This window comes from Venturia canescens, chromosome 2 (assembly GCF_019457755.1).
Source record: "Venturia canescens isolate UGA chromosome 2, ASM1945775v1, whole genome shotgun sequence".
In the NCBI taxonomy this organism is placed as follows: Eukaryota; Metazoa; Arthropoda; class Insecta; order Hymenoptera; family Ichneumonidae; genus Venturia; species Venturia canescens.
Genome location: NC_057422.1, coordinates 10,320,552 through 10,346,270, shown reverse-complemented (window position 1 = coordinate 10,346,270; position 25,719 = coordinate 10,320,552). Strand labels below are relative to the sequence as shown.

At 40.8% G+C, this 25,719-nt stretch overlaps 2 protein-coding genes across 4 annotated transcripts in view; both read left to right on the top strand.

The window, feature by feature from the left end:
• The window catches only part of LOC122407184 (uncharacterized), a 297,472-nt gene that overhangs the window by 237,423 nt on the left and 34,330 nt on the right, over positions 1–25,719 (top strand). For all 3 annotated transcript variants that reach the window (XR_006260168.1, XM_043413215.1, XM_043413216.1), the window contains exon 8: positions 22,439–22,627. Coding sequence is in view for 2 of the 3 variants with exons in the window: in XM_043413215.1 (XP_043269150.1) it covers positions 22,439–22,627 (189 nt within the window). In the remaining variant the exon portion in view is untranslated. The remainder of the gene's footprint in view (positions 1–22,438; positions 22,628–25,719) is intronic.
• Positions 16,894–18,353, top strand: LOC122407188 (uncharacterized). The gene is made up of 5 exons (XM_043413228.1): positions 16,894–17,019; positions 17,105–17,245; positions 17,320–17,434; positions 17,552–17,610; positions 17,696–18,353. Exons 1-5 carry the CDS (start codon positions 16,900–16,902, stop codon positions 17,768–17,770), a joined length of 510 nt encoding a protein of 169 aa, XP_043269163.1. The 5' UTR covers positions 16,894–16,899; the 3' UTR covers positions 17,771–18,353.

The following is a 25,719-nucleotide window of genomic DNA, read 5'->3' as shown; positions in this document are numbered from 1 at the left end:
TTATCAACGTAGCTTCGATCGCAGATTAAATTATTATTTTTCTCGTCCTCCTATCAATTTCATTCATGTGTTTCCATACCCCATGAGCCTTCGAATACGGTCTATAATGGGATCCCGCGCATTGGTATGCCAACAATGAAAATCGACGAATCTTTTGATAGGTGATTTTCATGATTTTTCATTCCGAACGAGACAGTGTCACGAAAAAAACTCGCGTGACAAGCGCTACTAAAAGAACTGAATTATTTCAATTCTCGGACAAACAGATGCATATCGGTGATATACTCGCGATTCCGAAAGACCGCGTTATAATTTTCGGGCAAACAATTGCTCGATATCGGCAGATGGAGAAACAGGAGAGATCACTGGTACAGTGCAGGGGGGCGGGGGGGAGAGGGGGCAGGGAGGCTGCGGAATTCGTTCATGACGAGAACCGTGCGTGCGATTTGAGCGCCGGAAGCACTCGCTGAAATTTGAAATTCAACCATCTGGATTATGCAAAACGACGACGAGAGAACGACCCACGAAAGGCAAAAAGAGAGACGGGCAACGGGAAAAGAGAAAGATCGATGCAGCGGAAAAATTGATTTGATCGTTCGAGCGCGAGAACCAAAATATGCGGTCGGGTGCCCGCCTGCCTGTGTGGATTTTCGTTCACAAACCTATAAATATTTCTGTTGACCGTCACCCTGCTTCCCCATTTCTATATATCTATTTCCGCTTAACTACGTATAATCAAGAAATAAACGTGCAATTTCTCGTCCAACTCCGCAATCGACTTTTCGACGTCACTTCTCATGCGAGGCTTCATTTTTAGTTCGCGTTCAGCGTATCTCGTGATCTCGCTCAGCCGAGTGATTAATTTCCGACTGAAAATCGGCTTTCGAAGAAAAATAATAAAAAGTATTGAAATATATTGATTCAAGCAGGAATTTGTTTTTTCACTCGATTATTGTACAAAATAAAAAAATTATCAGGACCGAAGAGCAAGTCCGAGAAACATTAATTATCCATATATTTCTGTGCTGTCTTCAGACACGAAAAATTTCGTGATCTGTGAATCCATGCATTTTATGTGGACCAATTATCAAAAAATAAAACAACCAAACACGAAGATTATTCGGCGAAAAAACACTCTATGCGTAGGCTGAATCACTCGTGATTCATCCAACTGTAAAATTCGCCACTCAGTACAAACGTGTTTTTTTTTTTTTTATTCCGTGCATCTGGAGCGTCGTTGTTCATTTTTATCTGGCAGCAGTTCTAACTTTGCTTCCAGGATTTTAGCAAATTTTCGTGAGGGTAATCGCTCGATATGAATGAAAAAAGAAGCGATCGGGAGACATTCGTGTCTTCGATTGGAAATACCGAATGGAAGAATTCGTGTGTATAAAACGTCCTCGTTGAGGAAAAACGTGCCACGAATTTTCTGTGTTTTTGTTCGAAGAAAATGTGCTATTTGTTCTTCGTTTTGCAACACCTTCAACTAAATATTAAATGCTTCCTTCGTCAAAGGCTGCAGAAATTAGGATGTGAAATCGAATGACCAAAATTTCGCCCGATCGAAAATTTCGAAGGGTAACTAAACTCCACAATTGGACTTGACTGACAATTAGGGCGACAGAACTGATAAATTCTTCTTCAAACGTTATATTCAGATTTGCGCTACATTATTACGTGAAGGAAACTGAAGCGATTAATATTAATGTAAAGGGAACGAGGATCCTGCTTCAACGTTGCTACTACAACATTAATATCAATGTGCCTTGGGCTACATTGCGTAAGAGCGTGCGTGCAGAGAAAGGATTATATCATCACAAGACTACATGGCTGTATGCTACGTGAGTGGAAGAGGGATCCTAAGCCTCCGTAGTAATTAGGAATCAGGAGGGAAACATTCAGCCCAATTATAGCTTTTATAAATATAATCATCATGAGATTAATGAGAGGCCTTATGATTTCACATTCTGCTTATGAGATTAGCTGTTCAGTAGAAAAATCTCTACTAGCCATGAAATTATATTTTCACGAGGACGAATCGAATTTTCTCATAGTTTCTCTCTCCATAAACATGATTATGGCTTATCTCCGCTATATTATCGATAATCATGACGTAATACAAGAAACAAGTTCAATCGAGGACGTTTGAGTGGCTATTTTTCGTTTCGTAGAAAATCATGCTCACTAAAGTTTACTAAAATGGGCCTATGAACGTTTGGGGTAAAATGCAGAGTGCGTCGAATATTTGAACGTTTAAGTTAAGTATTCGTCGGAGTATAGAAAACGAAAGGAACGATCGATCGATGGAGAAATCTGAGCGATAAAATTCTAGGTAAAAAGGGGACCTCGTTCTCCCTTCTCATTTAAGGGAGTCACCTCCATATCGTGATTCCTTTTCGACTTTCACCCTCGACTCTGTCTATCGGGAACGATCTCAACTCCGAGTTCTGCTGTGTTTCTTTTTCTTTTGACTTTTTTGCTCGCTTGCTTGCTTTCTTTCTTCTACTGTTACGTCAAGTTCCAACCTTGTACCGATTCCTGTGCAATCTGAAAAATTACGATTTTATTCATGAACCCAATCTAATCCGACTACCCGCGGAAGCCCCGTACACGCTCGCGCACGCATTAAACTCCTACCGTTCAATCGAGATCCGTTTTAAATTCAGCTCAGACCTCTCCAGAGCGATGGAAAACCGGGCCATTTCTTTTTTATTTTCCCTCCAAAAAAAACGAAGGCAAAGTAAAATGAAGTCGATTCCAGCTGGAGTCAGGTACACGTAAAAACTGTAGTCTGCCCCGTACAGCAAAATCGCTCGAATCCTTGCACAAATGCCTTAATCAGGGAGAGTCGAGTTACTTTGGAACACGAATCCTGACATAGATTTCTGAATAAAAATTTACTGCAGCATTTTCAGTCGTACGGTATCAAACTTCGTGTGCCAAAGAAAAGATTAAATATTCTTCAATATTTACGAATGAAAAAAAAATTTAAATCAACAATATCTAAAGCCCCAATATTATTAAATATTTGGAAAAAAGTAGCACAAGCCCTGCCATGCATTTCCATAATTGAATGAGTTTTAGCAATAAATGAATTCAGTTTTTGAGTATTTTTTCCAAAAAAAATTAACAAGTAAATGTGAAAAAAATGTTCGACGTCTAGAGGCATTTGTGATATTCCTGCGTGCTTAATGTCAAAGGAAGAGTGGCAAAGTTTGTGCTCCGCTCGTTAATCTTGATGTAGTTTAGTACAGTAGTCCCTCACCGAAAGTATAACAGAACCCTTTAGGCAGTTTACAGTTGAGAGACAAAATGAGGGTGAAAAGGGAAGTCGTATTTATAATAATTAGGTAGCTTGCCAGGGCCATATTATTAAATCAAGAATGAGCGAGCAGTTGCAGAAGCAGTATTAACACGCTGGCTGGGATTCTCCGAGAAAGCCTACAGCCGAAAATACGTTTGAACGTTACACAGCAATAGCGTTATTTTCACGTAAAATGACACTGTTCTTCGACTGGTACCAGAAATAGCACGTAAAACAAAGCATGAAATGATTTGTCTTTAGTTAAACTTCTGCTTCGTCTGCTCCCATCTAAGCAATGAAAATGAAACTCTTGATGAGGCCAGTCTTTTACTGGACGTTTTCATCGTTAACATTGACATCAATACTTCCCCACTGATACGATACCCCGAAAAAACGATTTTCATTTCATTTCATTCTAAGCAAACATTCCAGTCGATTTATCTGCTAAGCATTTACTTCCAGACGAAATTTGTTGCGAAAAATAATCGTTTGACTAACCGACAGGTGGGGAGCACTCTCTCGGCACTCAGAGGTTGAAACTACATGTAGACATACATACATCAAAGAGCCCTCGTGAGTGCATAACAGGAAGTATCCGTGTTAAGGGATGAAGATGCTAGGAAATGGGAGGGAAAGAAAAAGAAATAAAGATGGGCCGTCCGGGCTGGTGAGTGGTCTCTGAACTCTCGTATCTCTCGTGGTGACCGTAAAACTTCTGGCTCCATCTCTCGTATTGCCAACACCAACACATTGTTTCATTGTTGTCTGTGGTACGCCGAGTACCGTCATGTTTTTCGCGTTCCAACCGATGCTCCTCTCTTTTTCTTCATTTTTTTTAACACACATACACGCCTCTGTATATTTATCCGTTGCTTTTCAAACACATAGATTTACGCTAGTGTATTTCTATGTACAAAAGTCCGTACAGTTATAGCTGAAAGTCTGGAGGAAATACTTTTCAAGCACCTGGGTCCGCCCCAGAACAGAAAGAAACACTCGAGCTATTCGAAAAAGGCGGCTCGCCTCGTGAAAGTTTAAACAGCAGCAGTTAGTAACGAGCAAAAGTACAAATGGCTGGCGCCTTGAATTCTTCAATTATTCAGACGGCGCTGCCTTAAATATGGAACGCTGGATTGGAAGAATCCTCGGAGAAGTCGAGCTCCTTTTGAAGCGAGCGTGCGAGGGCAAGATCAATCGTAATCGTGCGAAACAACGACCAGTCGATTCGTTTCCATCATCGCTTTCGGCTCTATCAACGAGATGGGAAAGTCGAGGCGCCAATCAGGATTTATGACAGTAACAAAAACAAAGCATACAGGACATTTCATCTCAGAAGAATAGCGTTAAAATCTCTTCACAAAATTCCAATTGTATTTTCGTATTTTCAATAATTTATTTTCTGCCTTTCTTCGAAGTTACCTTGTTTCGTCGATTTATTTTGCAGTCTCACAAAAATCCTTGTTTGTTTTGTAAAAATATATTTCCGAAGAGACGCTGAACAATTCACTTATCTTGAAAAATAGCGGTGTAAACGATCCAGCCCATTTTCGGAGATCGAGGCTCGCTCTCTAACTCGTGAATCTCTCCCTCTCGCAACTCAAGTGCGTAAAAGCTCTTTCGTCTCGGCAACACCTCGTAGTATCGAGGAGGGAAACAACTCGAACCACACCGAGGGATTAGATTGGTAAGGCTAAGCGCTAGATAACGAAAGCATGGGAAACAGCGAAAGTGTGGGAGAGAGGGAACAAAGAGTAGACAAAACCGGTCGAAGATTCACGACAAGTGCGAGGGTTGTAGAACGCGCCGGGTGTGCGAGGATCGAGACAGAGAAAGAGCTCCGTGGAACACCCGAGCTCACAAATCTTCGACGACTTATAGCCAGAAATCTCGCTACAGTTTAATGGCAAAGCTGCGAACGCTAAACATCGACGATATGAGCAGACCGTTTTTTACACACGCGTCGGAACGTCGAGAATTGTGAGCGAAAAAACTTTGGGTGAAGAAAACCGAACCTCGCCAATCGCGTTTTTCTGGCGAAAAACTATTTCGGGGCTTCATTCGTATGAATCTGTAAACCTGATCCTGTCACCGAGATTTCATTGCACGCGGAGACCGAATGAATCTTAAGTATTCAAACGAAATGTCAATTCCGAAAAGATAATTCTGGAGCTCTCCCCAATCGCCCTTGCCATTGGGGAGAGAAATCAATTAATCTCCATTAAAACCTCCAGGAAGTCGATCATGCAGTGTCTTCAAAAATCTTTGTCGCTCCCATCAACTGTCAGACTCAAAGATTCATGTTCCAATGAATTTGAAGGGTCATATAGTTTAAAAAGAATCTAAGGGATGGTGGGCGGTGAAGAGAAATTAGCATACGAGAAATCCGTTCATGAGAGATGAGATAGCGCCTTAAATGGGGATGGAAAGATTCCTTAGGTTGGACCAGAGATTTGCAGCTTTCTCTCCCCGTCTCAATACTTACAGGGGAATTATAGACGAGGGTAGATCCCATTGCGGAGATAGTCGCGACAAATTTCCCGAAAAATATGCTCAGGCCCGTAACTGTTCTGGAGAGGGTTTTGACGAGAGTTCTCGCGGGGGGGGGGGGGGGGGGGCGGTGCACGAGGAATAAACGAGTAAGTGCTTCCCTCCTCTAACCGCGGTTCGGTCTGAAGCCAAGTCCTGCGAGAGCTTCCATCCTTTTCTCCATTTTCCATCTCCCTCTTACTCGTTCATCTTTTTGGCTTGCGAGCATGTTTTCGTGCTTGCTCGGATCTTTAAACCCTCAGCATTCACGAGGACGAAGCGAAGAAAGGGCGATTTGACACCGGTGATGAGAAAAATATCTGAACGTAGATCAAGTCTGACGAACTGTCTCGTTAAACGGCCAAAGTGCCTGGCAAATCTGTCTGAAGAAATTCAGGCCTGGGAGTCACGTCAAGGATAAAGAGGACAAAATCATTCTGCTTCCCCTCGCTCCTGCTCTTCACTTGCCTCGTATGCACGCGTCAAAATCAAAAGAACGATCAACGTCGATAGACAACGACGTTGGAAACCGCTTGAAATTTAAGGCCTTGGCAACTCTTGGGAGCTTCCAAGCCTCACAAAAATACGCCATTTTTACCCCAAAGCCGTGTTTGATCAATAAACTGGAGTGACAAATGAAGTGGACGGCGTACACAGACGCAGAAAAACTCACCCAAAGTAGATTCACAGTCTCTGCGTCCTGAAGCTTCGTGACAGGGTTAAAAGTCCGCCTACGAAAGTTTAGACCCCGGTTATCCACGTGACAATTCCACGCCGAATATCAGTCAAAAGCGTCTTCACTTTTCAGCAGGAAAATCAGAAGTGACTAACGGATTGAAAGATCATCGCACCTTTTGTGTCTCCACCAGATGATGGAGTGTGTAAAGTTCCGCTTGATCATCAACCTCCGATTCACGTATATCTATAGACACACGTGTGTGAGGACATTACGACTTTATGGACTGGAGCGAAGAAGATTTGGAAGCAAAAGTTCTAAAAAGTAATCTCAGAGAATATCGTGCGGCGTCCTCGGCCCGAAAATTTGTAACGAGCATCGAGATGCGTTACGATTTCGTCGCAGTTCAGTCGACAGGTGGGATTTATAATCCGAACAGCAGTGCTCCGTGCTTCCTCTATCCACCCTGGTATAAGTTTCCCTACAACGTTGCTTCCTCTGTTCGAGGGGATCCCCTTACTTCCTTCTCCGAACCCGCTGGTGCAACAGCTGCTACGCAGCCCAAGAATTATCAGCTTATGACGAGTTCTCGTAACTCGTACTCGTCATGTTCTTGTCCCCTTTTAACAGCCATTCACAAAGTACTTGGAAACGAACAGAGTTCGGAGTAGAACATTCCTGTCAATGATTTTGCATCCCTGGACCGAGTACACGTGATTCGGTAATCGTTTAGTTCGATTTTTCTGCCCCTATTCCTTGCACATTTTTGGCTGGAATAATTTTTTAGCTTTGATTGGCGTTTAGTTTCCAGAAGCTTCAATTTATGTTGGAAAAAATTGTTTGACGTTTCAAACAATTTTCATTCGCTCCAAACAAATTTCCAGAGGCTCCAAAAAAAAAATCATGTCTTTGAGAATCACGTAATAAAAATATATTCAAGTTTCCCAAAAATGTAGAGCTCATTCATTGAATTGTTTACACGTCAAAGGAAACAGAGAAGCTTTTGCTACGTAATTTCAAAAAGTGTTTTTTTCCACTCTCGTTCGCTATTGAACAATCAAACGAAACGGCGAAAAGCCGATAAGCAAGTGTACATTCGTGCAGTGAAAAAGAAAGGAGAAGGACGATTTGGAATGTTGTGAACGGAGTACACAAAGAAATAGCGAAGTGCAGAGAAGATAACGGATTCAACGTTTCGTTTTGAGTTTTTTTTTTCTCTTTTTTTTTTGCTACTCTCGCTTGGAAGTGGATCACACACGTACTGACAGAAAACCGACGGATATAGCACGATGACACAGCGACATGCAATGTTTCACTCTACTGCAGGATCGACTTTCAGTCGCTCTTTGATTGCACGGATTTTTCCCCTCGTGAAGCCTCGATCGTTCACTTCTCATTCTGGTACCAAACCGCAAAAGCGAACCAATGAAAAGCTTTTTTTGTCTTTGTCGCCTAACAAAGAACCTGCGTAGACTTTTCTCATATAAGAACATTCCGTTTGTTCCGCTCCCATTTTCGTCGACAAAAGAATTGATAAAGAATTTGAATTTGATTGCAAAAACCCCATTACCCTAAATTTTATTATCACATCTCACTGAGAGTTCGATATTTTTGGATCTAATTCAGGATTCATCAGACTCGTCTAAAGGATTTCACATTTGTCATAATTATCAGATATTTCTGAATTCAGATTGACGTAATTCGCAAGCTTTTATATAAGTGGATCAATTTAGTTGATTACTTCACTTCTGTCATACCAAAATGTGCAATTTTCTTCACTTCATTTGATGGATTTTGGAAATACGTCAAATTATCGAATGTGTTAATGTCCTTAAATAATTTCAAGCTCGAGCGAGGTTTTTCTCGCCAATTAAGCCACCAAACAATTTTGTGCTCAATCCAAAGAGATTGAGATTGTCTTTTTTATATTTTATCGAATAGGAATGATTGAAACGAACGTTCTCAGCTACTCATTTCATCAGTTTTTCGTATCATGATTAGTCTCATGAATAATTCAGTCTTATGATTGGCCATGGTGAATTTCAACGAATTTTCTCTTCACTGTGAAAACGTAAGCGTATTTCAAAACTTTGTTTACAGGCAGACAATTGTTCTAACTGCCTTAGCTCTGAGTAACACTTTACCAAATCTTTGTAGATTGCATGCTCATTGAAGAGCCCATTTCGACGAGCAGGGAGCTCAAACCGAAAGAAAACAAAACTGGACGAGGTGGTAAATTCGTGAAAAGAGTTAGGGTTATTTTGTATGCAGAATGAGAAGATTCGTTCAATTCCGTACACCGCAATGTAGACGAATCGTCAGGCGAGTCACGATTCAATCGAAACTTCCGTAAACTCCCTCGTCGGTACTGCCAAATCGCAGTTAAGATTGCAGCACAGTTTCATAACATTGTTTAAACAACATAAGAAAAAACGATGAGAAAGTTCTAGCCTGAAAGGAATCTCTACCGACCTGGCGAATCTCAGATTTTAATACTCGAATCTCTTTTTTTCCCCGCATGAGCGTACCTTCGACCTCAATACTTTCGAATATTTTCCCAATCAAATCCTAATTTAGGTTTTGACATTTCGGAGTACGACAAAAAAATGAAACGAAAAGCTCAGTAAAAAGCATCTCCACCATGCTTTCCTCGACAACGATAGATGTTGAAAAAAAAGATCTTGATTAATCCTACAAGGGTGTATCGCCTGCGTAGAAGATTCAACGAACGAAAAGTCTCAGGCTCTCGCTTATTTCGTAAAACGAAAGCAGCAGCGAGCAACCTGCCGTACGTCATTTCTCGACACTTATTGACTCTTGAGTCCTGAATTGAAAAGTAGGCATCGAAGCTTTTTCCCTGGCATAGCTAGTCGCACGCACCCCATTAATAACCGGGCTGTATGTGCTGTACTCTTCGAGTGCTACTCCATGCTTGGACTTCGTCTTCGTACGACCCTCTCCATCACACGCTTATTTTGGTACGACGCACGCGAAAACATGCGGGAGAGCTGGAGGGCGTGAAATGAAAAATTGCTCGAAATTTTGGGTGTATGAGGCTCGAGAGAAGAGCAGCCCTGAAAACTTAACTCAATATAAAAGGGTGACTGTAGGCACGCGCTTATTTCGAGATGGTGGAAGAAAGAGAAAGAAGGAGTGGGAGAGAGGCTAAAAGATGTCGAAAGAAAAAGCAGCCAGCAAGTTCACGAAGGGTGAGATTGCCTGTGAGAGCGAAAGTTTAAGACCTTTAAAAACAGCCGGGTGATAAATTCACCTGTCATTCTTCCTCCCGAATTTACAATTCATTTCCTCACACAACTCGATTTCATTTTGTTGCTCTATCTCGTTTTTATTTAACCACCTTCGTAAACAAGTGAAAAAGCATATGAAAATTTATTAGTTCCAAGTTTCAAGTCCAACTTACAACCAAAATGGAATCAGAACAATTTTTTACTTCGAGAAGAACCAGAATATTTGCAAAAAGGTTTTGTCCCCAGGTACGAAAAGATTTACGAATATCCGGTGAGAAACGTTGCACTATTTTTTAGGTTCAACCGTTAAATCCCACATGTGTGTGAAGCGGGAAGTCACGAGAATAGAGTTCGCTTATATATCTCACACGGAGAATGACATTCCCGAGTTCTAGATCGTAGGACAGCCTCCCTTTGCGTTATTCCGACACTAAAACCATATAAGACTGGCAAGAGGAATAATCCCCCAGTTCGTTGTGTAAAAGATGGATAGACTTTATGGTAAAGTCACGATATAGAGGGTTTTAGTGCTATAGAGATAAGAATAGCCCCCAATCGAGGTTAAATTAGTTGCGGCTTAAGCCAAAACCTCGTAAATCGTTGCCTCTTATATACTACTTTGGCTTTTCGACTATTAAATTGAAGCGCATCGAAACGGCAGCAGGAAAAATAGCGGCCATTTGAATACCAAATTTCGATTAAAAAAATGATAGAGAAAGAATGAAAAATGATTTATAAGATAGTGCTGCGAAAAATAATAAAAATGAAATTCAATCGAAAATTTAAAAGATTGGACAACAAATTCGTCTGAAAGCTCACAACACATGTGATGTTTTTATTCCTTTCTAAATGCTAGTCGTGAAAAATAATCAAACTGCGAGTAGAGAAGGAAAAATCGAAAGAGTGTTTATTTCCACCCCTACCAAGTCATCTGCGTGACGAAATCTCATAAAGGAGTGCAGCGTGTACAATCGCACTAGTCTGCAGCTCGGATAATTACCACCAGTACATCCACTTTTTTCTCTTACTCTTACTTTTTTTCTCTCGAACTCGTTGATTCGACTATCATCATTTTTCTTCTCACTCTCGTCGCCCAGATAAATGTATGTTTCGAGCATCCAAGCGGCGACGTGTACGCACGCAAAATCGTAATCGAGCGGCCCCAACGAAGCTCAGAAAAATTTAATATTCACCGGTATTGCGCTCGTGGCAACGATATTCTGTTTGGAAAAATCCAACGGGATTTGCCATTGATTTAGTTCCAGCCATTAGCACTTTATTCTCATATTTATTGCATAGTTCAATATTTACTTCGAATTATATTTGTACGGATCAAACTCAATATTTACTCCGAATCATATTCAAACGGATCAAACTCTCTGTCGACCTGGAAGCGCTTTTATCGAACGTGAGACTGTAAATTTGGCTGAATGTTACATCAAATATATCTACAACTAGTATTTCTGCCAATGCTTGGATATTTACAATCTAATGTACAAGAACTGAAATGTAATGAAGGGAATTTTGGCATGAATTTCGTTTGAACTGATCTTATTATTTTTTTATCTTATTTTACGAAAATTCATTTCTCCTCATGAATTTAATTTGCATAAACGAGACTTTCGTTTTTTTTCTTCGTCATTAAAATTATTATTATTAACATGGAGAAATACGATCTTGGTTTTCGGGATAAGGCTTTGAGAGATACGAAGAAAAAGTAGATATCGCTTCGGGCGATATCCGATAAATGCTTTACATCCTCCTTTCGAGAGAACTCAATATACCTAAGACTTCGTCATATTTCCTCTCTTTTTGTCTAGCTAATCTTCGTGTCTCTTGTGCCGGACCGAATCATGAGCACCGCCCCCTGTCTTTTCTCCTGCATAGATGCATACTCGAGCATTCTCTTTCATTTTCAGCAGAGGAAATTGATCATTCTTGCCCCTGGCGTCTTTTCATGAGTCTCGATATTCACCAGCTCTTGTTTGACTGTGAAGGCAGTAAGAATTGTTCTGCTGTGCTATCCTCAGTGTTCGTGTTTAACAATTTTCCATTTTCTTATCGTAGCTCAACCAGTTTCTGTCGGTTGAAAATTCCATCTTCAAGATGTAAGTGCAGGTTTTCATAAAGTCCTTTGGCATCGTCATTCGCAAAGATTCCTTTCTTTTCTGATTCGTCGATATATCGAAAACTAATTTTCCTCGATAACGACAAATTCTTTGGGGGGACTGACGAAAATGACCGCAAACGTTTTCGTAGTTGATATTGATTGGAACTTTCCGAGATTTGCAGAGTCAATAAAGTGCCGAATGTATGTCAAAGCGGTTATTCAAGTCGGAAATCGAACAACGTTTTTAACCACAGACGAGTCGGTAACCCGAAATCGAATTTCCTCGATTCCGTAAGTCTGATAGTTCGATATCTTTGTCACGGCTACGTGAAATTCAAAATGCTCTAACCTCCCCCCGCCTCGCCAACCCGATCGCTCTATCTTCTCGCTTCTCCGTGACGCCAATCGTCGCTTCTTCAACCGAGATTTATGGCAGCGTAGCTTTAGCCAGGACGCGCAAGAAATTTACATTCCCTTCTATACGTGCCTCCGTGCCCTGTAAATCCTTACCATCGCCGCACGCTGCAGTGATCGACCACGAATGACGTGTGGTATCTCGTACTTCCATTTTCTCGAGGTCTTTACTCTGCTTTGATCGTTTGGACAGCTGTTCGCTATTTACGTCTGCAATATCGATGAATCTTGAATCGATTACTATTCCGATTTCACTTTTAAATGTTGTTGGATAAAATAATGCCAGCGGAAGCGACGAAAAAACGGTCAAATTAGTGAGTTTGGCGGAACTGAAAACCGATAACTTCGGCAGCAGGAAGCCCTACTTGGATGGGTGGCCGCTCTGCCATGAACCAATTCGCGAATCAATACCTGAACGGAAATCAGTTTTCCTTCGTCTCTGATCTCCTTAACTCACCGGAAATCGCCGAAGAATGAAGCCGACCAAGTCGAGATACGTTTTTCTTGGTTTTTTCCAGTGGTTATGAACGAAAAATAAAATCAATGGGAGATGAGAAATGATGGAGGAGCATTGTATAAAAAACACTTTTTCACTTGATAAGCGATCTATGCTTATGGAAAATACTAATTTAAAGTAATCGCAATTTTGTCCGCTCAAGGATTTTCTTCGAGCTCAAAGCTCTTACGAAGCTTTCAATAGACTTCTCTGTACATGTCACGAGCTTTCGAACTCTTGTGAAGATTGATAATCATTCTCCGGCTTCATTTGCTCTCCCTTCTATATCCTTCGTATTTTTGCGTCGCGAAAAATTTTCGGCTAGTCTGACGAGCAGCCAGCTTTAACATTCAAAGTGAAGATCTAATGGAGCCCCGTGTCCGCGATTATGCTCAAAGATGGAAGGATCTTCAAAGGCATGAAGAGACTCGTGGATGCGCTCTTGCTTCCTCATTTGAATTTGGGATTGGACGGCTCCGAGAGCTTTTCTTCGGATATTTCTCCCTTCCCTTCCTTCTCATTGCTCGTCCTTCTCGAGGAGTACCCACTTCCTTCTATCCTTAGGGAATGTTTAGATCTTCGTGATCATATACCTTGTTACAAAGGCGCTAAATCATACGGGAAGTTTCCTACGAAGGAGAAAATTCACCCAAGCAATCTGGCACATTTTCTCATTCTTACGATATTTTTAAAGCATTAAAAAAGCAACAATTTTGTAAACATTCAAACCGAAATTCGTGGGCCATCCGAGTTATCAGAGGAAATGAAAAACATTTTTTTCAAACACTTCGAATTCGAAATTCCATTGTGACGAAATCGATCGAATTTCGCTGGTTATAAATAGTGGGAATGAAAGAATTAATATTATCGGACTCATCTCCCCTAATAACTGGCATATTAAAGAAAATAAGGATTTAAAAAAATGAGCAGAAGCCTTGTAGAAAAGTTTTATTCTCGTTATTGACCACTCGTTTCAAATAACGAATGACAGTTTGTCGCTGGTTTCATCTCCCCTTCGTATTGCAACTTATAGAGAGACGAAACCTGCGATTCCCTCGTTCCGTGTCTCGATATGTTGCACAGTTGAAGCAGGAAGTGAAAATCCTGGACGGAAATTATGAGCTATCGAGGGAATCCGATCACTCAAGTGCGAGGGTGCGAAAGTTGAATGGCAATTCGATTACCGTCATTACCGAAGAGGGTGCAATCGAGTTAGAAGCTGAAAATATCTTATATTCTCTCGTGGCACCCTCTTCGTCGAGGGCCTCCAACTCTCGCGTGAAACGGTTTGCGCTCTCAACAATGAATGGTTGTTGAAAACATGCACTTACGTCGGGTTGTGTTACGCTTTACATTCGTTCCGTTTCCAGTGAATTTCCACGAGGCTCGCTGTTTCGATCCCATACGATTATCAACGATCCGAAAAAACTTGAATTCCTACAATTTAGTCTCGTTAATTTCATTGTCATACAATTATTAACTTATTTAAAAGTGAAAATTCTGTAAAGACAAAAACGAGGGCTGGTTTCCTCGGCTCATCGAGCTTCTCGAATCGATCGTATGGCGCCTACGACTTTACGCTTTTCAATCCTATAAATCAAAAGAATGTGTCGATGCGTTTCTATATTTGCTTTTATTCCTTGAGCTCCAGAGTCTGGAGGGAAAGTGTCAGGGCAGAAAATGAATTGCGTCCATGCTTCATCTCTTCGTAGCGATTCCCTTGTAAATCTTGCTGCTCCTTTATCCTCACAGAACTTTCCGTCCCTCCATCCCCAATTCGAGACAATATCGATACAGTTTGACCGAGAAAGTCCAGACAGAATAAAAAAAAAATACTAATTTGAATGCCCGGAAACTATCATTTTCTTACTTTTCGAATACTTTTTCTAATAGATAAAAAAAAATATATTTTCTAATACAAAAGAGAAGAAAATTAATGAGAACGATGATTCAGTGGTTTCCTCTTCGCAATCCAAGAATTTGGGGTATGTAATAGATGCTTTATTTAGCGCTGGTTTGAGGTCGTCGCACATTTGAAAGGGTCTTTCCATGACTATTATTAGATTTAATAGACCGCTGGTACTTGATAACGCAAAAGGAAGAGAAAAGGTGAGTGAAAAAGAAAAAAGAGGCAGAGGAAGTTGATGCGAACAGCGAGGTCGTTTGTGAAGTACAAGCTGCCACTGTTGCGCTCTCCTTTCCACGTCGCACTTGACGACGCGATATCAAAAGGGGTAACAACGTTGTACTCGTACAACGAGCACCATTACATACAGCCGTCACGTCATGAGGTTGTGTAAGGGAGGTCCACAAGGACGAAACAAGGCGAATTCCCATTTTCTGTAGGCTGAACACAACGAGGGTTTAAAAGCGGAGTAGAAACATTGCCAGGAGAAGAAGGTGCGAGAGGGAAAAGATGGCGTGTGGCACGCTCCTCCTGAAGGTCTTATACGCGCTCTCTCGCTATCGCCCAATTGATTGACAACCCTAACTGACGTACGCAAAAAGCTTCCCTCGTAAAGTGGCTCTAATTTTCTCCACGACTCTTTGCAACCTTTAACTTGATGTAAATAATTTTTGTTTCTGAATTCTTGAACATTATTGACCAACGAGGACCGAAAACGCGTTTTTCTTCACTTCAATCGATCAACCGCTGAAGATTTTTTGTAGAGCACCAGGATTTCGAAGATACGAGGAAGGACTCGAGAGTACTTCGAAAGCCCTTCCAATGGACTTGTGCAAATAGCCCTCTGAAAAGTGAACGTCGTTTTTTAAACATTCATGCATAAAATACAATCCTTCGATTCACTGTTTTCTCTCGATGGGATTTTTGCTGAAAACTGCAAAATCATTATGACAATAAATAAAGCTTTTTTACAACCCCGGGAAAGCTCTGATTTGGTTTCCGTTTCACTGATAATGGATTTTCAATCGATGAGCATCGTCAGCGAAAAGGGGATATGGTCGGGGGAAAAAACGTGACGAATCTCGCCCCTGACCCCTTTTGGTGAGACCCGGAGCGAAAATTCCCCAGGATCAAGTACATTGCCCGCGGGAGCTTCCGACGCTCACCAGAAACCTCTATCCGGTGTATCATTATATTCGTATATTTATATAGGTCGAAGTGGCTCTTTACTCTCGCCTTCTCCTCCCTCTTCATAAATGCCGTCACGATACCGTTAGAGAACAGGAGGCAGATTTCCCTGTGCCTCCAGGGCAATGGTATTTAGATACGGTGGAGTCTCCAGGGTAGCGAATATACCCGGAAAGAAAATAGCGTCGCCCGGCTTTTCAGTTTTCGTTTTACTCGCACGGTACCCTCTGACGAGACCTCGTCGAATTTCGCCTCCAAAATATCGTCATTTCTTCGAGAGGCAAGAGAACGCTTCGAGGAATAACATTTTTCAGCCCGCGCGTTGATAATGATCGCGATATTTCTCGTTTCTCTTTCTTTCCGCCATGATTTCAAATATTTATGGTGAATATTCATCACATTCATGTCTTGTCTACTTTTTCCCTCTTTTATCATATTAATAACGAACAAAAACCCCGCATAATTGGAAGAAAAAAATACAACCTTAACGAGACTCGAATCTCATTTGAAATTTTTACTGGGCAGTCCTCGAATCAATACTCCAGTTGAAAACGTGATAAATTCGGAAAGTTTCGAGAATATCTTGAATCAAAAAAATTGATCGAGTTGAGGAATTTCAATAATTTCATCCAAGTTTGAAACTAATTACCTCATTGAAGTTCTACGTTGTTGTAATTTGATAATCATCTGTTTTTCCATTCCTCATTTTAAACATCCGGATGAATTCTCATTTATGGCGGAACTCAATCATTGCGAGAATGTTGAATGCACACGTTTGCCTCATAAATCTCGTCTCCGTTTGAAAATTGTCACCAAATCGCATAATCACATCCGTGAAATGAATTTCCGGTTCGACACACAGAATTACTCAGCACTACTTGGCAGCCTTTTGTAAGATTGCGTGATTATAAGGAGTGACGAACCGGGTATAATTATCTCAATACAATTCACAACATAATTAATTGTTGGAAGTACCCCCACGCGCACTTTGCCTCAGTCCCACTCGACTATCGAATGTACAATGACGGAGAATGCAAACTCTGGATCGTTGTTTCGTATATAAAGAGCAAAAACCTGTGAATATTGAGTCAAAAGAAGTCAAAGATTCGAAGATGTTTTGTTTCGTTACTTTTGCGGTGTTGATTGCACTCGTAAGTAGAAATATAACAGCTCAATATTTCATTGTATATTCATGACGCGAGTGTGCATAATTATTAATTCGAATCACGTGGCCAGGCTCATGGGAAAACTGAAACACCAGAAATCCCTGATGCTGTGCGGAAATGTGCCGAGGACTCTGGGATCAACATTGATCCTCTACCGATTTACCCAAGACCGGACTGTTTCACTGCATGTTTACTGAAAGTTGAAGGACTTGTAAGAAAAAAAAATTATACTTGCTCCGTACGCGAAGAAAAATAACGAGAAAAAAATGGATTTTTGTGTCGCAGCTTCTTGAAGACGGTACTCTGCTGGACATTGATCAACTGACAGAAGCCATTCCCAAAACTAGGGCCGATTACGACGAAATCATGACGACCTTCAAAAGCTGTAGTACCATTAAAAGTGTGCAATTTTTTTAGAATTTTCTACTATTTTGATGAAAGTAAAAACTTTTAAAAATATCAAAAAATTAAAAAAAAAGATTGATCGAGATATGAAATGAAATATTACTGTTCACAGAGACTGGTAACTTTTGCCAAACTGCTCTCAAACTTTTCGAGTGTTTCGCCCAAACGAAAGTACGTGTGAATGCTTATCAATTTGACTAGCTCATATCAAGAAAAAAGATTCAACTGCATTTCGAAATTCCTCTTACTTTTTTAGGTTCTCCGAGTTGAAGATGAGCCCCCTCCAAGTTTACTGAAGAATGCAACTTCGATTCGCTTTGATCACAATTAGCTTGTCCTACGAAAAAGAAAGACGATCGGAAGACCGCAGGCATGAGATAATTGCTGCGATATTGTGCTTCGCAAGAATTCACATTTTTCTGAATGACTGTTTGGAACTTACACGAAAAATTATTATTCAACTGGATATTTACAAGAATAACGATCCATTAATCAAGTATTCAAAAAATCAGTCTTCGATCCTTCATTTTATTATAACACCTCAACTGACAATTGAATTTCTAAAGTTTTACGAGAATTATTTATACATCGGAATTTCTATGCTTCTCGCTGGGTGCATTTCACATGGATTTTGGTAGACGAATTTTCATTCTCTAACTACCGCACAAGTGACTTAAAATGTATCGCACAAGACCTGACATGTCAAATATCCTGTCAGTTTAGCAAGATTCGGAAAGCTTCTACGTCGCTTCTCACCCCAAATTGGAGGCGACAGCCTCCGGCAATACAATGATGCCACACTCCTACTACTTTAACGAAGACTTTCCTCCACCGTAGGAAACGTTTCGCTCGAACTGTTCTTTTCGCCCTATATAACCTGCAATTGAATAAACATACTCGAAAATTCCCTTATACGTATCCTAGCCATCGATTTTTTCTGTTTCGTCAACCGAGATGGATTCGAGTAGTAAACCATCGTGGAATAACGATTCTCTAGTATCGGTTGCCTGATGGTAGTCTACGAATGATTAGAATTTCAGATTTCTGATATCACGAATCAATAAAAATATTCGAAGCCTTTTGAAACTACAAAAACCTTACGCGTTCCACTATCAAAGGTGGCAAAAACAGAATCGTTTGAGTTTTCTTCTCGATTTTTTTATCCAGTCACAAAAAGCCAATAAATCTACACGAACGTAAAAGTTATAAACTAACATTTTATCTTAAATCCTCTTGCCCGTTATCACCAGCCGAAGGGAATAAATACTGAAAAAGAATGGTCACGTATCTCGATACTTCAAGGATTTTTATCAATAATTTTGCCAGAAGAGAGCATCGCGAAAAACGGAATGATTATTATGCTTTTTTTTAACAAATACACACATCCCATATCTTTCCATATATAAAAGAAGATACACCGGATGGAGAGCGAGCGTATATGTTGAATCGTAAATTGGCGGATAATGTTCCATTGGTCGAGAACCCTCGTAAAACATTTATGAACTCTAACGTCCAGAGTAGAGCTCCTGTGATAGTCTGCGAATCCGATGCTGTCAGAAAATGTGACGCGAGGATAAAGCATACATGTGAACTTCTGGTGAAAATGTCGGGAAATATATGCAGTTAAAAATGATTGCTTCAACCCGAAGGGCGTAAAGTATTTTGGTTTATGTATTTAATCTTGCGAGTCCCTCTACTTGAGCTAGGAACAGCCAGTAGACTGTAGAATATTTGAAAATGGCAAAAAAGTAAAAAAATGTAACAACTTGTCGTCTGTTTTTGTGGATAAGCCTATTTCGCTTCTCCAACAGAAAAAATGGCCTTAATGACTCGATGCTTCGGTTTATTTATTCCCAAAATAAAAATCAGTCTAAACAAGGCAGAGTTGGCAAACTTTTTCCCTGTTAAATCCTTATTTGCGCGTCTCATTGCGGCATTTTCTTCAAAGGGCCCGAGGCTTCAATCCCCTTAAATTGATTCGTGGATGTTTCGCCTCGGCGAGATACGTTGACGGAGCCCTTAAGCGTCAACCGTAAACGTCGTTTAATTCGATATAGAGTCGTAAAGCACCCTAGACACGAGGTGCGTATACGCGTCCGGACTTTATGGCCGGAAACTCGAGCAAAGATCATCATCGTCGGTTATAAGAGATGGGGAAGAACAGAGTTTCACCAATCTTAGAAACGCTCAAAATAAATTCGTAATTGAGAAAAAAAAGGTCTTTCATATCATAAGCTACTTTTTCTCAAGTAACCCATCATTTTATAGCGAATTCATCGACGTTACCGAACCGATAATCATGACGGATTGCTATTAAAGTTGGAGTTTCCTCGTCGTCTTGATCATATCATGAAAAAGTCTACAAAAAAGTCTCCAACGAAAAAACCGTTGATTCTAATCTATTTTCATCCCACTAAATGGGATTTTGTTCTAGAAACAAATTTTATTTTCTCACTGTCATGATGGAGGAGGAACAAACTTCTTTGACATGGTAATAAAGGGGAGGATGATAAAATTGTATAGACGTACATCGATAGTTCGTCATTCGAAAACTTTTGGCTAGAGGTACGACTAAATTTTGACGGTCTACTCATGTGCTACGACTGCAATACGAAGTTATAGCTTTCCCGGTCAGTATAAATATGTAACATAATACTCACGCTCATACACGTCAAAATATACGACAAATGAAATTGAATTCGCCACCAGGGATCCTTGCCTCGGGTATGGATGACACTCGACCAAGATGACCTTTGTCCTAGGTCCAACGACCTGCCATTACGTACGAAATCGACGAACCCATCCGGTACGACAGAATCATAAAGCTCTCGCGCGAGTAACAAAGCCAGGAATACCTTTTCCGTGAATTATGAAAATCTCAATAAGATACTGCATTTTATAACACGAATATTCAAGTTGAACTTCTTTGGTAATAACTGATGTGATTATTTGATACTTGATTCGGGTAAAAAGGTTATTATTGATCCATGCGATTATTGATTTTCAACAATCGAATGTACTTTATTATTAATGACCTCGCCAGAGAGCGATAACCCGAGTCCTCATTGTAGATTCACCCTTAAAAATAAACCCATTGCTCTACATATAGACGTGTGTGCATGTCCGCGATTGTGTACGTGTTCGTACAAACATAATAGGAATACACATACGGTGCGATCGATCCACAGTCGCATACAGAGCTCCGGTCTGAAACTCGCGTCGAGGTTTCAAGTGACGTATTTTCACGTGATATATTTCAAGAGATATATTTTTGATCTCTCGATCTCTGACTCTAAGTCGAGCATCATTTTCTTCCCAAATAGCAATAAGATAAAACCATCAAGATTTTAAGCATTCGATAAAGTTAAATTTTAATACACCATATTACTGCTTGTAATAAAAAATAAAAATAAAGCATATATGAAATTCGATACGACGATGGGTACGTGAAACGGATGGCTACTAATCCAGCCTCCGACCTCCCAGTTTCTCCAACCGAATTCTAGGCTACATCATTGATCTTTCAAATGATCTTTCATTGATGCTTCATTCACTATTTTTTGTCTAGACATTTGTCCAGAATATTATCAACCGTTTTAATTATTTTTCGTCCAGACGCATAACAATAAATGACATTATTTTTTGGGAGATATTGATTTTTTTATTTGATTTTTCATTGAATATTTTGATAACCAAAAAGAATGAATTGAAGTGTGAAAAAGTAATGTTGAGTTGAAGTGTCAACTAAAAAGTATGAAAAAAAGTTCTGGTAATTTACGTTGATACTTATATTTAATTTAACGAAATATACGCGTGACGAAATTGCTATCGATGTAGCAGAGAAGCTGTTGTTCAGTTGAGAGAGCCTAGACAATAGTTTTCCGGATGGTTGAGTGGTCTCTTTCTCGTTGTCACGATAAAAGGAGACTAGGTTGGGGCTCTATCGGAGAAACGTTCTACTGAATATCTCAGTAGAGAGAACGACTTCTAATTGCTGCTGCATAATGTCTCGCGGAGCTGCGATTCACAGAATTTTTATGCATTTTCCAACTGCCAAGAAAAGGCTTCCTAGCTTACATTATATTTTGGGTAAAACTCTAAATAGACTTTCGATTCGCACGGTACGATTGACAATAGAGAAATCGATGTGTCCTATAATCAAGCATGTCATCAGGAGAACTCGATAAGTTATCATTTTATTGCTATTTCTTGTAGGATTATCATGCGAGACAAAAGCCATTAAGTCTTCAACCGTATCGGCACCGGAGTCTTCGGAAATTTATTGAGCTTTCTTCTCCGTTTAAGACTCCGCTTAAACCACAGTTAAAATCATTTTTATCGGTAACAGGATTATCTCAACTGCGAAATTGGTCGTGCGATTTCGCCTCTTAATTTGTCTGGGAAAAGATTAACGACTACATAATCTCGTTTGCAAAGTTTTTATATGAAGTAACTTGAATAGAAACCATGACTCTTCCCTCCCTCACGATAAATGTTGTAAAAACAAAAAACTTGATACTGGAAGGAAAACGGAGCCATGTATAGATCGGTTGGCTTCAGTAAAATATAATTTTCATCCCGTGAGCAGCAAGCAACAGGCTTCCTAGCCCGCGCCTCAATTAACCACGAAAATGCTTCTGTCAGACCACTTTAACGAGGCTATTGTTCGATTCGCGAAGTATGGGTAGGAATCAGCAGAACCCCAGTTAATTATCACGGTTTGCGCTATACTATACCTTTATATATGTTTCATCAACCCCTTAATATCGCCAGTTACACTTTTATTGTACATTCTTTCCCTGGAATTCGTCTTTATTGTTTTCTCATTAATAAAAACAAGATCTACAGTCATACAAATAATTCAATAGTTCCAAATACGTACTGGAATATGAAATATGCATATTTCAATAAACACAAATTTGTTTATAATGATCATCTTGTTATTTACTCACAATTTTGAATTAATGGTGTCTGATGTTCTTCGTAATATTTATTTTAGGTGAAAGTCATGCTCAGGGTGTCATCCGGTGAAGGCGGTAGTTTCTTCAATGCGGACAAGCGCAAGAAGCAGGTGACCCTAGTTGACCCCTCTTCGGGTCAAACGTCGACAGCCGAAGATCGAAGACCCACCGTTGCCGCACCCAAGATGTTCGCCTTCGATGCCATTTTCACCGAGGAAGATTCTCAGGTAAGTCTCTCGCGGTCTAAAGTCACCAAATTTTCTATTTATATCAATTGATTTATAGATTTCTACATATGAGCCGTTTTTTCAGTCATTCTGGCTTGTCTACGTCGTTGGCAAGCTCGTAAGATCATAGAAATTTAAACTAGAAAGCGCAGACGTTTTAATCATCCAAAAAAGACGAACACCCTGGAAACTATAGTACAACTAATAGCGTCGAAACTCATAATTTTCTTATTGGACTACTTCTTCTTCTATCGCTTCTTCAATGATGGGAAATATGTTTTTTCCTACCTTAAAGTTTGGTGTTTCTCTCGCTTTGCATCAACCTCATCCTCTTTACTTACATAACGATTTTCGCTCTCGTTGTTCTACGTATTCTTGCAAAAATTCTTAAAGAAATCCTTCTCTGACGAATTTACGGTTTTCCCGGAGTCACGAGATAGTTCGAGCAAAAAGACAAGAATTCCGGGAGTCGGGAAAATGAAACAAGAAGCAGCCATAGAGTATTCAAAAGAGGAGCCGCGATAGGAGACTCCGACCGGTACGTGCTTCACGAACTACCTCCGTACAGTTCATCCCACATTGGGGAGAAAGTGAGTGAGCAGGAGGCGTCCCTGCCGGGCGCATAACTAAACTAATTTCCCGATCTCCAACCCTGCCTCCATCATCTCTTCCAGTTCTCGCTTGGCGAGTCCAAAGACCGGTAAATCCCTCAAGGCGAATGTTGGTCTTTGGTTGTGTTTCTGCAGAGCCCTCTATATCGTTTTCTCGCTTGTTGCCTAAGTGCAACATCTTCCATCATTGCGCTTACGCGGTGTATTCAACATCTGTGGACCTTCACCGGAATATCTGCGTGATTGTATTACTACCGTCGTAGAAATGTAGTTTATAAGCTACTCCGTGGAGAAGGCATAATTGAAGATCGAAGTATGACGGAGCCAAAATTGGCTGTGGCGCTGCGTACATAAATTTTCTTCCAAATGCATAATCCACTCGATTGGGAATTTTTTTCATGCTCCCTAGGCGGATGTGCGTGAACGAGGATTGAAAATCAAAACAAAAGGACGTTTGCGGTCGATGCAGAGAGCGTTCTAGTAAGTGCAAACTCACGTGACAGAAATGTTATGGCTATGAATTTACAGAGATGGATTTTAGTTGGAGCTGAAAATATCAAGGTATTTCCGGTACTCCTGAGGGAGGTTATAGAGCGTTGGATTCAAATGCTTCGCTATCTACGGTTTATAGCGGTCGAGGTAGCTCTACCTTTCGTCTTGCTTCCTTTTTCTATATGGTGATCCCCTTTCCATGCTGAATTCCGCCGACAACGAGGGTTCCCAAGGGACAAGCCGATCCCTTCTGCCTGATCCGCTACGCATCGATTGTTGTGCCACCTCTCATCCTTCACAACTCGTCGAAAATTCAGAGCTGCCTCGTGGTGCCCTTTATCTCGAGCCGATAGCGTGTGTTTAGAAGAAACCCAATCGAAAGAGCACACAAGATAGCACAACTGGAAGAAGAGAATCCAAGAGAGAGAGAGAGAGAAAGATGACAGACAGAGCAATCGATTGATTCCATCAAATGCCTGCAGCTGATTGTCATGGGAAGACACAATGGGAGACCCACAGACTTTCCCGTCTCTCACTCACGAATGGATTGCCATTGCTGCGGCTTACAACAGGAATAGTGTGGAATATATGGTGGTTCCGAGTTTCCATAGACTCCGTCGCTTCACTGGACTTTGAGGGCGCGGTTGCGCAACGGATCGGCTGGACGGTCGATCATCGAAAGGCCGTCTACGCGTCCTATGGGGAACGCTGTACAGACGCGCCAGGAATCCACATGGACGCTCAGCCTAACCATGTCAAACGCAGACTCGTTATCGTATCTTTCCCCTAACTTGTTATCCTCTTCTGTCTCGCTGGCTCCCATTTTTTCTATTGTCTTCCCTTTTGTCCACTTTTCCCGTTTCTACATATGGAATGACGAGCCGTTTTCAATCCGTTATAAGAACATCATTCGGCTCCCAATGATGTTTTTCTTCAAACTTGACAATCGCTATAGAGCTCAGTGGTTTCCAATGCTTCACCGAGTATCTTTCAGAATAACCATCTCAAACAATCGCCTTGTCAATGGGCCTCTGCCTAGTTTCAACATCGCCCTGAGAGCTTTCGAGTCGATCACATCCTCAACATTTTCTCATCGAATTTTGCACCACAACAAGTTAAGCTCCATTTCATGAGTCAGAATGTCTTGCACAGTACGACGTAGCTGCACAAAGTATAAAGCCCTCGTTCAATGCCAGCAGGCTCCGGAATATGATGAACTGAATCTTTAACTACGATTCGTTACAGTCTTGTTAAGCTTGTCTACATTATTCAGACCTGAACCTGATCGCTCTTCATTGACAACATCTTGTCGGCTCTCACTGTACTGTATATGGCTCTTCAACAATGTACCATTGGCTACGACATACCACGAGACAAATATGTACACCGAACAAGAAGCGAGCGAAGTGGTTCGGGTTGATTCTCTTCTGTGCAACCAAGCTTCGCTCCCCCTTGTATTACAGCGCCGACAGGTGTTTGGAGAGAGGGTTTACTATTGGCCGGTGCCTTCCGGTCGTATCTACGCTCTCCCACGACGCAGCCATACCAGCAAATGGATCCCCAACTGCTGACGATCGATAATCTCTTGGATATTACCACGTATTTGGTCTCGCTTAATATCGATCCCCAGCATCTCACCCTCAGTAGCATGTTGCATATCTCGTTCTCTTTACTCCATTTGACATAATTAAGCACTTTCATTTCCCACTTCCTCTTATCGATTTTCACAGATAACCACACCATTGCGGAGAGGCGGATTCGACTTTCTGATCACTTTGAGACAGAAATGTTTTGTACGGGTTTTTGGTATTCAACGTAATCGTATTATTACGAAAAATGTTAGAGAACAGGAGCCTGTAGAAGCTATTTTATATACTACGCATAAAATGGGTTGTTTTATCGCCCCAGATTTATACGTTGTTTCAAAATTCTTTTATTGAATTTTCCTGCATCCTTTTGGAAACTTGGTATTCGTTACCGGATTTAGTT

Bases quoted from the DNA above. Each gene is read 5' to 3' on its own strand.
- LOC122407188 (XM_043413228.1), top strand. From the start codon at position 16,900: ATGCAAACTCTGGATCGTTGTTTCGTATATAAAGAGCAAAAACCTGTG. The intron at 17,020-17,104 runs GTAAGTAGAAAT...TCACGTGGCCAG, and splicing joins TTGCGGTGTTGATTGCACTC to GCTCATGGGAAAACTGAAAC. The intron at 17,435-17,551 runs GTGTGCAATTTT...TACTGTTCACAG, and splicing joins AAGCTGTAGTACCATTAAAA to AGACTGGTAACTTTTGCCAA.